Source organism: Zymoseptoria tritici, chromosome 4 (genome assembly GCF_000219625.1).
Source record: "Zymoseptoria tritici IPO323 chromosome 4, whole genome shotgun sequence".
Classification (NCBI taxonomy): domain Eukaryota; kingdom Fungi; phylum Ascomycota; class Dothideomycetes; order Mycosphaerellales; family Mycosphaerellaceae; genus Zymoseptoria; species Zymoseptoria tritici.
Genome location: NC_018215.1, coordinates 2,739,283 through 2,753,204, shown reverse-complemented (window position 1 = coordinate 2,753,204; position 13,922 = coordinate 2,739,283). Strand labels below are relative to the sequence as shown.

At 52.8% G+C, this 13,922-nt stretch overlaps 4 protein-coding genes across 4 annotated transcripts; 3 read left to right on the top strand and 1 right to left on the bottom strand.

The window, feature by feature from the left end:
* Positions 1 to 86: 86 nt before the first annotated feature.
* On the bottom strand, positions 87 to 2,641 carry MYCGRDRAFT_92903 (uncharacterized protein; the record flags this gene model as incomplete). Its single annotated transcript, XM_003853123.1, has 6 exons — positions 87 to 642; positions 698 to 931; positions 989 to 1,065; positions 1,314 to 1,363; positions 1,616 to 2,307; positions 2,361 to 2,641. The coding sequence occupies 6 exons, from the start codon at positions 2,639 to 2,641 to the stop codon at positions 87 to 89; spliced, it is 1,890 nt and encodes a 629-aa protein (XP_003853171.1).
* A 2,592-nt stretch (positions 2,642 to 5,233) lies between these two features.
* On the top strand, positions 5,234 to 6,706 carry MYCGRDRAFT_40997 (uncharacterized protein; the record flags this gene model as incomplete). Its single annotated transcript, XM_003853156.1, has 2 exons — positions 5,234 to 5,668; positions 5,801 to 6,706. Coding segments are annotated over 2 exons (1,341 nt in total), but the record flags the coding sequence as incomplete, so codon positions are not given.
* Positions 6,707 to 7,385: 679 nt separating this feature from the next.
* MYCGRDRAFT_92901 (uncharacterized protein) lies at positions 7,386 to 8,072 on the top strand (the record flags this gene model as incomplete). The annotated part of the gene is made up of 1 exon (XM_003853157.1): positions 7,386 to 8,072. The coding sequence occupies one exon, from the start codon at positions 7,386 to 7,388 to the stop codon at positions 8,070 to 8,072; it is 687 nt and encodes a 228-aa protein (XP_003853205.1).
* Positions 8,073 to 8,730: 658 nt separating this feature from the next.
* MYCGRDRAFT_109314 (uncharacterized protein) lies at positions 8,731 to 12,182 on the top strand (the record flags this gene model as incomplete). The annotated part of the gene is made up of 1 exon (XM_003853158.1): positions 8,731 to 12,182. The coding sequence occupies one exon, from the start codon at positions 8,731 to 8,733 to the stop codon at positions 11,713 to 11,715; it is 2,985 nt and encodes a 994-aa protein (XP_003853206.1).
* Positions 12,183 to 13,922: the final 1,740 nt, after the last annotated feature.

Genomic DNA, 13,922 nt, shown 5'->3' with positions numbered 1-13,922 from the left:
TTTCCGTGAAATTCATCAAAAGCCTGACTCCCTCCGTTCTGCGGTATACGACATGATGTGCCTCATTTCGATCTTGTCTCCGCGATCTAACCCTCCAGCAGAGGGTCACGCTCTCCAATTTCGCCGCTGACGCTTCGTCTTCGAGCAATCCACCAAAGACTTCCCTGGGCAAAGGCAAAGATCAAATTGTCAAGCGTCGCCCATCCTACCATCTCATACCACCCGACTATGCCCATCCACAGCTTAGCCAGCGGTGTATTGCGTTCAGGAGGGAGACTTGGGTTTCCATCCCAGTATTCAGGGAGCATCTTCACTCTGAAGACCATCGATGCGCCGACAAGAGTGAACACGAGGGTCTGAGCGTACAAGCCCTCGACGCTCAGAGCTCCAAGCGTAGTCCGTGATTTTGTTTCTCGAACTTGGACGTGCAATGCCGCCAGTCCAAGGAGCTGCATTATGGGAGCGAGGAGAAAGAACAGGAGGTAGGCCAGACCTGCCGTCCACCAGATTCGATCCTCTTTGGGTATGAAAGCTTCGAAGATCGTTGGAGCGAGTGTGATGGCGGTGAAGCTCACGAAAGAAGCAGCCAGCCGCCTCTTCTGCGCCGCAGTGTAGGTTGGCAAGGTCAGAGAGAGGTAAAACCTTCAGCGACGGTCAGTGTGTTGTCTCGTGCAAAGATGGCGGATGAGCGGCTTACAGAGCGAGCTGCACAACCCACACAACCGCAAATTGACCGATATCGAAAAAGTACTCGGTGGGCGGTAGGTCGGGTACCATAGACGAAACGATATGTAATGCCGTGGCAAAGAGGAATGTGGCGATGAGGAGGTTGTAAAGGATGTATGATGGTGAGATGCCGGCAAGATCTCCTCTGTCCCGAATCAGGCGAATCTGCGGTGCGAATGATGCAATGCTGAGCAGGGTGAGGACCCTACGAGAGTTGACAAGTCAGCAAGAGTAGGACTGCAGGCCGAGAACTTCTGCGCACAATCTTCCAATGATTCCCAGTGGCGACATTTTGTTGCTGAATTTCTCGTGTGGCGCGGAGGTACAGGTCCTTGGGGACTGCACATGATATATCTCGACGGTAGCCGCCTGATCATGGCTGCGTGCATGCGCTCCATACCAAGATCCGCATTGCCATCGAGATATGCCAGTATTTACTAAACATAGTAGCAGTGCATGTGCCGCCCGGCCGGCCAAGCGCCCAAAAATGTTTCACGCAAGCGCCGGCTGAGACAAAGACTCGCTGACGAGAGCGGCAATGCACCACTAAGCCAGATAGACGCCGAGGCTCGGGATCCCGAACTGACAGGGCTGAGCACTGGTCGATTCGAAGAATCAGCAGCTTTGGCGCCTGACCCTAGAATTATGACTAGCGTGAAACGATTGCAACGCTGTTTGCTCCCATGGAGTGTGCTGCAAGTACGAGAGCGAGCAATGAGTCCGGCGAAGGTGTCTAGTTGGAACACACTACGGGGTTCAGGAAGTCCACGTGTGCATATGCAGCCGCCTTCAAGCGAGTCAAGCAAACAGCCGTGCCGCATCTCATGCGAAGTTCAGGTGTCGATCCAGCTTTTCAGTAGTTGGATCATGGCCTCATTTCTTCTCTCACGATCTTTTTCCGTCTCAGATGTGTTAACAAAGTCCATCTCTTCGATTATCGACGCCTTCCTTTCGTGCGCAGTCTTCAAGGCAGAGACTGGGTCTGCTCCTGCATCCAAGCATATTTGAGCGGCTTCGACCTTTCCGTGTAGCACTGAACATGTGAGAGCATAATCTTTGTCTGCACCGGCATCGAGGAGAAGTCTCAGAGCTGGTAGGAGACCTCTGTTGAACCCAAAGTCATCTCCGACTGCCTTCGCCAAAGGAAGATGACCAGTCTTTCCGCATCGCTCAGGATCAGCCCCTCTGTTCAACAGTTCTTCCACGACCGGGAGATTTTGATGAAAAATTGCGCTACACAATGGAGTGCCAGAGTCCTTGGCGTCGTGGTAGAAATCACGCAAGTCGTCGGAGTCTGCATGTATGTCCATATTGTGCTGGTCCAGAAGACATGAGATCATCGCGGGTGATGCGGCGTAGTGTAACGCCAAACTTCTCGAGACCTTGGCACCTCTCGCCACAAGGTGATTGAACAACTGAACGTTGCCGGCCGCAGCGACCTGATTGAGGAGTTTGTTGGAGTAATCACGTTCGCTGGGAGCCAACGGGATTCCATTGTCGACAACTCGAGTTTCAGTGGCGTTGATGTCGACACCCCGATCGAGCAGCCAGTCGAGTGTTTCTTGATCCTCAACGAAATTGCTGGACACAGTGTCAGTGAAGATTATAATGTACATGCTGGGTGACGGACAGACTAAAGAATCAAGTGACCCTTCGACTTGATGTCGAATCCAAATTCGGCCAAGATGCGCAACTCCTCACCGGAGCCAACACCTCGAAGACTGATATCATTGGGGTCGCCTCCACACTCAAGTAGACACCGCAGCATGACGGGATCCTCGGGAGTTTGCATGAGTTGCTCAGAAACGTCTTCGGCGTCAAGACGCCCTGCAGCGTAGAGTTGTCGAATGCGGTCAACATCACCGCTGCTCAATGCTTCGCGAAACTCCTCGAATGCTTGATCGTCCTGCGACATTTTCGAGGTTGCGTGTTGATCCAGGTTGTTGAACAGGTGCGCACGCACGCTGAAGGAACGTCGCCTGACCTTCTCATAGTCACGTGATTGTGCCCGGCGCTTAATAAGGTATGGAGGGCAAGGTAAATTTAGATACACTCTATTTCGACTTCTCGACTCATCATTCTGTACATTTTCGCCGACTACTCAAGCTAATCACTCAAGGTATCGCGAACCTGTTGCCAACAGTCGAGCCAACAGTGAGCGCGGCTCGCTGGAGCTCTGGACTGGTCACTGGCCATCTCGTGCCGCCAGCGCCTCTGCCGCCGCATGTCCAAATCTGGAGATGATACCAACCTGCCGCTGTGCCTCCTCCTGACCAACTCTGCAAGCCCTGTCTCGGCGCTTCCTAGATGCCGTGTATGGTAGCTCGCGACTCCCATCGAGGGCTTTCCACCATTGCCATGTGGCAGTTCGATCGGTGCTATTAATATGCTTCCTCGAGCCGTGCGTAGCCTGCTTGAAGTGCAGGGATCACACGGTATCGTCTTGACATCCCTAGGATACATCGAGAACACTAATGCCGAATCTCAGCTCGCCGGCAGGCTCCTGCCAACAAGGCGCCAGAGCATGCTGCTGCGCCAGATGGACAAACAAGCGATGACTGAGGCGTCACACTCGATTCCGACATGGTCAGACCTCTGCGCCCCGTGTGCAATGAGGCCTCGATACATTTCAATATGGTGCGAAGTCTGTTCTGATGCTATCGGACGATGAGGTAATCTGGTGCGATACCTGTGTCCATATGGACCTCACTGCGATCGTCTGTGGGCCAGCGAAGACCCTGTTCAGATGCACGTCAATCTTGCGACAACATGTCTGTGGCAATGCCCAGTGTTGGGGTCGGCGAAAGCATCGGCGAACTTCGCCTCATAGCGCACGAGGGAGATACCCTGCACCCGAAAGCAGACGCCCGGCACCAACGCGATCTTCGGCGAGACGCCCAGCACAAACTCGCAGCATGATGGCGGCCTCGATCGTTTGCTCTGCAGTAGGCAAGTCGCCGATATCCATAAGTATGGCATCACCTTGCTGTGGGAGATTCAAACACTTCGTTCATACTTTCTTGACTTCTCACAGCTCTCCACTAAAACCCGCACAGCCGGCATGTTTTCCAAGACTTTTTTTCATATCCTGATTCTGTTTGGTCTTGCTGGCCAACAGGCTGATGCCCTTGTCGTCGGGTACGATTCGGTGGCCAATCCTTCGCGCCAGTCAAGCAATACCACGATGCTCATAACGAGAGATGATGGCGACGGTGTCTCTGCGATGTGCGAGCTTGGCAATCCATGTATGGCTGGGTATTCTCATCCTCGGACAGAGGATAGACAAGCTCTCGTGCTAACTTCAATCTCGTGTAGCTCTGCCAGAACGGTCCCGACGATCAGCAATCCAATCTTCCACCCTCACACGCCGAGCTCCTCGACGGAAGCATCCATTGGCAAATCCAAAATCAGACAGCGACGGGAGCTTCACGCAATTTATAGGAAGATTCGTGAACATCGCGGAGACGCTATACATCGAACCAAAAGAGCAAGTCGAAAAGTGGACGACCAAAGTGGGAAACAGGGATGTTGGCATTAGTGCCACTGGCGTCTGGCATGCGTTCGGCGATCAGGCAGAGAACTTCGTCATGCAGGGTCTATCAGGTTGTACCGCGATCATCATCATTGTGAGTACAAATGCCACCATTCAGCACCTCCGACATTTGTCTCTCAGGCTCTGTGCTGGGTAATGAAGTTGGATGGCTATTGTTGACCCAGCCACGCCTTTCCTCGTACAAGATAGCTCCGACTGATCTCGACACAGTCAAGTAAAGGGATCTGGGCCGGACACCTGTGGGAATCGTCCAGTGTAGTTTTCGGACCGAGCGCACACCTTGAGCGCTATGCATTGGGAGACTTCAAACATAGGGTGCGTCCGACCAGTGACTTCCAGAAGCTCGGAGTCGATATTCTTGGGGCCCGTACTCCACCCCGAGTCCAGAAAGACCGTCCTCGGTGGAAAAGTCTTGTTGATCTACGGCAAGACTATGGAGATCCTTTTGCGCAAGGAACGGATGTGGAAATCTTTGTCCTAACCCAGGCCAAGGAGTACGTTGAGACCTTCGTGACTACGTTGGAGGCCAAGCTCAACTGACGCTTGGCAGAATTGATGACGGCAATGTCAGATTCCGGGCACACATCGATCTCCTCAGAAGCAAGCTCGAGGAGCTCATACCTGGAGCGAGGTATACAGAAAAGACCTACATCAAAGGCTCGCCCATACCACCCGTGACCATGGGAGTCATTGCCGTGCAGTACTCACCATACGATCATGACGAAGGCAGCGGGAACGAATGTGCTCGACAAGCTCGTGCTCGGGTGTTTTACGAGAACAACAAGCAGTCAGTGATTGACAAAAGCTGGACTCCCAATAAGGATCAAGGTGGGGTGACACGGAAAAGGGATGCTTGTGGTAAGAAGCTGTCCGTAAATTCGAGATGGGTGCGACAGATGTTGACTGTTTTTCGAAGAACCACCTCAAGAAGCCATCGAGTGGCCCATCAAGCAGGGATATGTCGCCTTTGGGGACAGTTTTGCTGCCGGCATGGGCACTGGAACAACGACCTCGGATTCTTGCCGCATAGGATCGGCGAATATAGGCGACTTGATCAATGCCTATACCGATGACCCGAATATCGACTACCAGCGACGAATGTGCTCTGGAGACACAACTGTCGGTCTTGACCGCCAGATCAAGGAATGGAAAAATCCAGAGAAAGCCGACGTCGCCACTTTGACGATAGGAGGTAACGATCTAGGCTTCAGCGATATTGTCTCTCTGTGCGTGCTTTCGTTCACCTGGGATTACATTACGAGCTTGACGACCCGTTGCAACAATGCGAAGAAAAAAGCAAGACAATTGATGAGGGACACCAGCGACAATGGGATTGGGACCAGACTCGTGGCGGCATACACGAAGATTCTGGAAAAGTCGACAAGAAAGGTACGAGCACCGACTCCTCTCCTGGTCGATCAATTTTAGCCTATCTGGCTGCTGAAGAGCAGTGGGCCACACCTACGCTACAGCCTACATTGCAGATTTAAATGCCATGTGACGACTGACCTTTGGTGCCAGGATTTCCATCTGTATGTCTCCGGCTATCCAAGCGGCTTTTTCAACGCGGAAACGGAAGACTGCGAGAATGTGACATTTGATTGGCAAAGTCCCTCGTACTGCAGTAGCTGGACTTGCACCCGGCCTCACGCCTGGTACCTATATCTGTCCATCAGAAAAGATCTCAACGATCTCGTCGTCGAGCTGAACGACGTCATATCCGCGGCCATACAAAAGGTCAATACCGACAAAGGAGTTGATCAAGTCCACTTCGTCGATGTCGGTCCTCTTTTCGATAACCATCGCTGGTGCGAAGCCAGCGATGACCCCAATTTCCACGAGCCAGACGAAGACCGAGCGAATACTTGGTACTTCCTCAGTGGATGGAAGGACATCCCGTCTCCAGACTGGCCAATGACAGCTTCCCTTCCGGACAACGATCAAATGGAGATCACCGCCCTGATCGAGCAAGGCAGTATACAGCTTCCACCCGCCGACACCTGCGAAGCCAGTCTTGGAACCGATCCCGACCCCTACGCTCGCTGGCTGTGTAGAGCCTCCGAGGGCGTCGCTGCCGAGCCTCAAGGAGACCTGGCATCGAAGCTCCGAGAAGCCAACAACGAGATTGCAGCCAAGAATTTCACGGGCCAAAGCATCGGCTGGTTCAGTCCCACAAGACAGATCAAGACCTTCCACCCTCGCACGCCCGGCATGATCGCCTGCCGGGACAGCATTATTGCTGCCATTAACCTCACCCAGTCTGTCGTCACCGCCGACTTGCCTGTATTCACATACGATCCCGAGGAACCCAAATTTACGTACGCACCCGACCAGCCCAGTTCACCGGCCCCAACCACCACGAACACCGACGGTCTACTCTCGCCGCTCATGGGACCACCGGGTGGGAAGGTTCTCCCTCCTTCGTAGCCGGAGATACTTGATTGCGGTCGGATTATGCCCGACAACCGAATAAGAGAGACCAGATTCTGCGATTTAGATGACTGGGACAAGATCAAAGGTACAAAGGCGTCCTTGAAATGCGTTGGGCGGAGGAGTTGCGTTGAGCGGATCATGGAATTGCTGTCAGTAATATGGCGAGGGAGATGGCTGTAGGGAAATTCAGCACGAATTGTTCAGAGGACAATCTCCGGGAGAAATTGTCTCCGCAGAGGTGACGGCAGCAAAGTCATATGTCCGGCTGAGGAGAGAGAGCTTCTTTATAGGGTATGTCTGCAGACGAGAGAGAGTTGTGTGAGAGAAGGCTAGGGATCACTACCGCCTCTGAGACCGCCATCCTTGAAAGGGTGTTGGCCATGTTGCTACCGGAATGAAGGAGCTGGTCCTCACGCCAAGGGGCAAGAAAACCTTATAGCCTTTTGCCAATTCTCCAGACCGAAGTTCTGCAGGATCAATGCCATGGCAAGTCGTATCGACGTGCCGTGTCTTGGCAGTCCGCCCAGATCTGCTGTGGTGTCTTGGCTTACAGCTGATCTCTGGAGTTACATTGCACGAGGTGCATAAGTAGGTGTGCGTTCACCACATCTTATACAGCCGCGAACAGTGACCACTGGAAGCTGTCCAGCAATTATCGTCCCTTTCATCGAAGATGCTTGTCCGCACGTCAATGCCACTCCTCGCCTTGATGGTAACATCTTGCTCTGCTCAAGGCGAACGATCCCTCGACAATCAGATCGCGAACCTGGTATTGACCGAGCAAGGCGCAGACCGGAATGTTGAATGTGGTCAGTACGACGGCAATCCCAGTCCGGAGACCATTGCAGTCAGCATTTTCGACAATTATACCGAGACTTGTCACGACCTGGCCACACTCTTCTCCCAAGATCAATACGACAACGACACCATCACGGAATCTCAGGGCAGGCTCAGCTCTTGCGATCCATACTTCTTGAACTGCACAAACGACGTCCGAGCGGACGGCCTCAATGTCTACTCCTCCACGACCAACTACTCCCAAATTCAAGTCGACATCTATGGCTACGCCACCAGCTATCCCGGCATGTTCACGCTGCAGGTCTTTCCAGAAGAGAGGTGTTTAGAGAGCGCAGTGGAGCCGTGGTTCTCGTGGGGCGGTTGCGATCAGAGCGAGACCACATCCGATTGTAGCGAGTTGCAGAACGGTGTGCGGAGTTTCCGACTCGCGCAAACAGCGCCAGAGGACAACGGGAAGTGCCTGCTCAAAGCAGAGCGCGGCCCGGGCGTGCAGTTGAGGGGCACATCGGTTGGGGTCGTGATGGGAGGATTCATTGTTGCGGGTGTATTGGCCGTGATGTGATGATACACCACTCTCATATACCATTCAAGTCGCAGATAGCAACAGCACCATGGTCCGAGTTCAGCAAGTCAACGTAGCCGGCGACTAGTGCGGCATGAAATGCAACGTTCCCATCACAAGAAGTCGTTCCAAGATTCCTTCGTGCCTCAGCTTCTTGGCGACACGATCCAGATGATGAAGGAGCAACGTGGAATGCGGTTCGTGGAACCCAAGTCTGACTTGCGGCACAGCTTGGGATAGATCGGCGGAAGATCGGCAACATCACGGCGAGTACCTGTACCCGCGGTTGCCGCGGTCCCAGCCAAGGCTTCCCAAGGCTGCGCCCAGCGGGCGTTGCGTGCCTATCGCAGACAACCACGAAATGGCGTCCTTGTGCTCTGGCGACTAGACATAGCGATCGACTGCACCAGCAAAGATCTGCAGCAAGAAAATTGCATGGCTTCGATGAACATATGCGGACCGAGAGGATGGACGGACCAGATGAGGGTGAGGTTGGTCGTTGATGCTAAGGTACAACTTTTGTGTGGTTATCGAGACCCACGCTAGGTGCGGGCCGAACCGACCGTCTCTTGGCTCTTCCTCCAGGGCGTCTCGAAGAATGATGAAATATATATGACCTGAACGCCCACGCATCACGCCGATACGACGACAATAATCGATGAGCACCAGAGCCATCGTCAGGATCGCAACATGTGATACACAGCGAGTCCTGACGGGCTGCGCTTCAATATGGCGCTCTCGAAGTACCGCGTTTGACACGATCCGGACAAGTCGAATTTCGACGCGAGGAGCGAAGACCAAGACGACCATCAAGATCAAAGACCTCCCGCAAGGTTCTCTGGCACCTCTTCCCGCACTTGAGGATGACACTGCCCCAGCGAAGTCATATCCTCCAGTCCTTCAACAACATCTCAACAATGTCCACAAATTCAAAGACTGCATCGTGCTCACCCGGGTCGGCGACTTCTACGAGATGTACTTTGACCAAGTTGAGCAGTACGCACCGCTTGTCAATTTGAAGAAAGCGAAGCGGGCGACTCAGCTCGGAGATGTACCAATGGCAGGATTTCAGCACACCCAGCTCGAGCGGTATCTGAAGATGTTTGTACAGGACCTCGGCAAGCAGGTTGCCATCAGCGAGCAAGTACCGCTCTCGGAGAGCGAGAGAGCGGCGAGGGGCGGAGCGATGTTGTTTGATCGGAAAGTCACTCGCATTGTTACGGCTGGGACGCTGATCGATGAGACTTTCGTGGACTCGTCCGAGAATAACTATCTGTTGGGCATTCACATCGACGGTACGTTGCCGCGATCTCCGAATGATGATCGTAAGCAAAACGCAGAAGAGAAACCCCATCAAATGACCAAGATTGGTTTGAGCTGGGTCGACTTGTCGAACGGCGCATTCTTTACGCAAAGATCTGACCTCGCCAGCTTGTCTTCCTTGGTGGCACGAATAAGTCCTCGGGAGATTGTGCTTGCCTCGTCTTTGGAGCCCGAAGATCATGCGCAGTTGGAGAAGTTGCTTCAAGATGGACGCTTGACGATCCACTCGCAAGATGTCGAGCAAATTGGCACATCGATCGACGCATGGACCTCCGCGCTGGAGCAACCAGTGCGGGAAGATATCCGCCCTGAATTCACTTCCGTGGAAGTCGCCGCGGGAAACCTGGTCCTGGAATACGTGAGGGAGAGACTTCGAGACTTCAACCTCAAATTGCAGCAGCCTGTCCGATGCACCGACGACGAGACCATGGCTATCGACAAGCAAAGTCTTCGGAACTTGGAGATTCGCAGCACTCTCCGTGACGGGCTTTTCCAAGGAAGTCTTCTACACGCAATCAGGCAGACTGTGACGAAGAGTGGAGCTCGACTGTTGAGCCAGCGGATCGTGTCACCCTCCATGTCGCTTTCAATCATCAACAGCCGTCTGGACATGGTGCAAGAGTTGAGGGACCATGACGCTCTGCGGGAGGATGTCATTGCTCTACTGGGACGCACTTTCGATACTTCAAGACTGCTGCAGAAATTCAGCATCGGCAAAGGAGACGCTGATGATCTTCTTGGCCTTGCACGGACCGTCGAGTTGATGCAAGAGGCTGTGAATGTCCTTCATGATCACATTGTCAAGTCTTCAGAGCTTACTGGGAGCGCTGCCAGCGCAAACTCCGCCAAACGAGATCACATGTTCCTGTGGGATCTCTTGAACAGATTCGATCTGACTGGTCCGGCCAAAGTTGCAAAGAACATCCAAACTGCCATTGACGAAGAAGGCCTCAACCAAAAGCATCTCGCCGAGAATGCTGCGGATGAAGACGTAGAGCAAATGGCAGAAGAAGTCGCGACTGCAGATGTTGCAGGCGACAAGCCACCCAAGCTATCCAGACGACGCACATCCGCAGTGGAGAAGCCTGCAGACTCTAAGCCCGAAGATATATGGATCATGCGCAGGACTGCATCGACTACCCTCGCCCGAGCGCACATCGATCTCGACAAACTTCTCCAAGCTAAGCAAGACCTCGCCTCTCGCCTCCGCACCGAGCTCAACATCTCCAGCCTTACCCTCCGCTGGTCCGCACAACTTGGCCACTTCTGCCATGTCAAAGGCAAGGACACCAAGTCCAGCGCCTCTTCTCTCACTGGCGCCCGCACCATCTCCTCCACCAAATCTACTCGCTCTTTCTACCTCTCCGAGTGGACTCACCTAGGTGTCCTGATCGATGACTCCAAACACCGGATTCGCAGTGAAGAAGACCGCGTCTTCCGTCATCTCCGCGCCACAGTGCTCGAGAATATGATGACTCTCCGCCGCAACGCTGCTCTCCTCGACGAACTCGACGTCGCTGCATCATCCGCCCGTCTCGCTCTCGACCGCGACCTCGTCCGTCCCATCCTCAACTCCTCAACAACCCACACCATCGTCGCCGGCCGCCATCCCACCGTTGATGCGGGCCTCACCACCCAAGGCCGCACGTTCACCGCCAATGACTGCCGCGTTGGAACTGCCAACGAGAAAATCTACCTCATCACTGGCCCGAACATGGCCGGAAAATCCACCTACCTCCGTCAAAATGCTTTGATCACCATCCTCGCTCAGACCGGCCTCTTCGTCCCCGCCGCGTACGCCGAACTGGGACTAGTGGACAAGATGTTCTCCCGCGTCGGGTCGGCGGACAGTCTATACCAAGACCAATCAACCTTCATGGTAGAAATGCTCGAAACGGCAGAAATCCTCAAACACGCCACGGAGAGATCATTCGTCATCATGGATGAAGTCGGACGGGGAACCACGCCGGAAGACGGCGTGGCGGTGGGGTTTGCATGTCTGCATCATTTACGGAATGTTAATCGGAGTCGGGTGTTGTTTGCGACGCATTTCCATAAGTTGGCGGACATGACAGTGGGTTGGAAGGAGGTCGCGTGTTGGTGTACGGATGTGGAAGAGAGAGGAGAGGGAGGAGGTGGGTGGGTGTATGACCATCGAGTGAGGAGAGGGGTGAATCGGGAGAGTCATGCTTTGAAGGTGGCGAGATTGGCGGGTTTGCCGGAGGAGGCGGTCAAGGTTGCCGAGAAGGTAGTGGCGGAGCTGAGAATGGAGGAGGAGAAGAAGAAAGAGGTTGAAAAGGGGAACGGCACTGTGGTCTGAAGCAGCACTCGCAGTGGCGAAGATGAGTCGCCTGTCCTGCTTCTATGAGTGACCTGGGTCGTGGAGCCGGCGAGGCATACTCGTCGGCAATTTGGGTCGTCCCCTCGATGCATAGTGCCGCTGCTGCGGATGATCTGATCGTGGCGTGACACGGCACACAAGCTTCATGAACTCTGCGAGAGATCAGGCTGTGGCGAGACGAACCAGTGTTCTTTTGTCCTTGTGCAATACCGCCGGACCCATCGCACGAGTACCTCACCTAACATCCAGGTATTTTTCTTTGAGGCGCTTGGCAATGGAAGAAGAACGCAAGATTCACCGCACGATCGTCCCGATATTGATCTGCCAGAACTTTTAAAGATTGTTCTGTCAGAGACCGGGGCCAACCGAATTGTATGAGAGCGTGCGAGCTAAGCAGTAAGCAGTAAGCACTCCTTTTCCACTGCTCTCATCGATCTGTGGATCTGCGTCTGACTGCCGCGAGTCCTCCAACAAGTTGACAGTCCACTCCATAACTTGCTCTGCACCTTCGCACCAGTACCGCCCTGCAGATCCCTCTTGTCCTGCACCACCGAACTAACGTAGCCTGCAACTCGTCATCCACACCTCGAATTCGTCCACACCCGATCAAAACGCAGGTCCCGCCGCAACTCTTCATCGCAACGCTTCTGGCTACCCTCTTCACCACCATCTCGATGGCCTCACCAAATCCCACAAACCAAGCAGGACAACACTAAACCACACTGCCTGGGAAGTGAGTACCGTCCAGACTTCATGTATCGAGATCACCACTGACATGATGCGATGTGTACACAACTGTATCAATAGCGATTCCTGCTGCCCGAACACCCACTGTGGTAGTGCAATTTGTCAATAGTAGCTTCAAGGACTACGTTCGCCGACTGCCTGACGGAGCATTTTGGGTTACTCGGCGGCGAGCTGGAGAGGCAGTGGCGTCGGAGGGCGCGTGGATCCTTGAGCACGAGAAGAGAGTGATTGATTGCTTATGGAGGACGTAATGGGGTTTTAGCTGGTAGGCGAGTGCGGGAAGGTCCGTTGGAAGGTCGTGGCTGGTCGGCGCCTGTTCCCGAGGCAAGAAATCGTGCGCCGCTGCTGAAGCTGAGGACGGTTAACGAAATTGCCGGGCCGTCGCAGACAGAGTGGTCAATATGACGGCTCATCAGTAAATAGGTCGTCATAATTCATATCATTAGTAGCGGAGGGTTCGTCATAATTTATTGATGACATTTCATTAATAACACCCCCGCGGCGAAATGCCCGACGGTATAGCCCCACTTCCCCGGATTTTACCCCGGTTTAGCCCTAACTAGACCCTACCGCCTAGCTAAGCCGGCTTTAAATGCTAGATTTCGCAACGAAAGCGATAGTAATACTATATTAAATAGTACCTATCGTCTAGTATAAGTATTCAACTATAATATAAAGTAGAAACGAAATTTATCGGGCAAATAGCCGTAGAGTTGTGTACGATCTTACTATATGTAAGGCTAAATATTCTATTAGACCCTTAATACCCCGCTAAGCCGGCTCTTATACACGAATTTTAACAGCGAACATAATAGTTATACTATCTAAAATAGAGTCTAGATCGAAGATCGTAGTATAAGGTATCTTATAAGCTTTTTAAAAAAAAAATCGGGTATATAGCCGTAGAGTTAGTACTTTTTTTCCGATATCTAAGCTTACTACCCTAGTATCTATATAGTTCGACTCTATTTGCTTAAAAAGTCGGCTTTTTTATATAGAAATATCAATTGCGCAACGAGTATCGATTCTAAATAGCCGAAACTATTTGTAAAATAGGTACCGATTGTAAAAGGTGCAGTTAAGAATAGAGTAGCAGTATGAATCACTTTAGAACAGACTCGATTCGATACTCTCTCGGAAGGAGGAGATTCTACGTATCCTTATACTACAGGCGCAATCTGGCTTAAACGAGCTTAAAAGGCCCTAGTAGGGGTGCATATGCCGCTAAGGCAGGGGATTAGATACCGATTGTCGGTATTCGGCGGAGGCAGATGTAACATAGCCCCCCTCCTTACGCAGAGCGTCGCGCTCTAAACGGTTTTACCTCGAGTAAATTCTTTTTAGTGTTTGCTAAGTTTAATAGCCTAAGGCCTTAATCGGGGTCTACTGCGGCTTCAAAACCTAGGCTCGGATCCCTTAAGTTCTTCTCTTCTTCAACA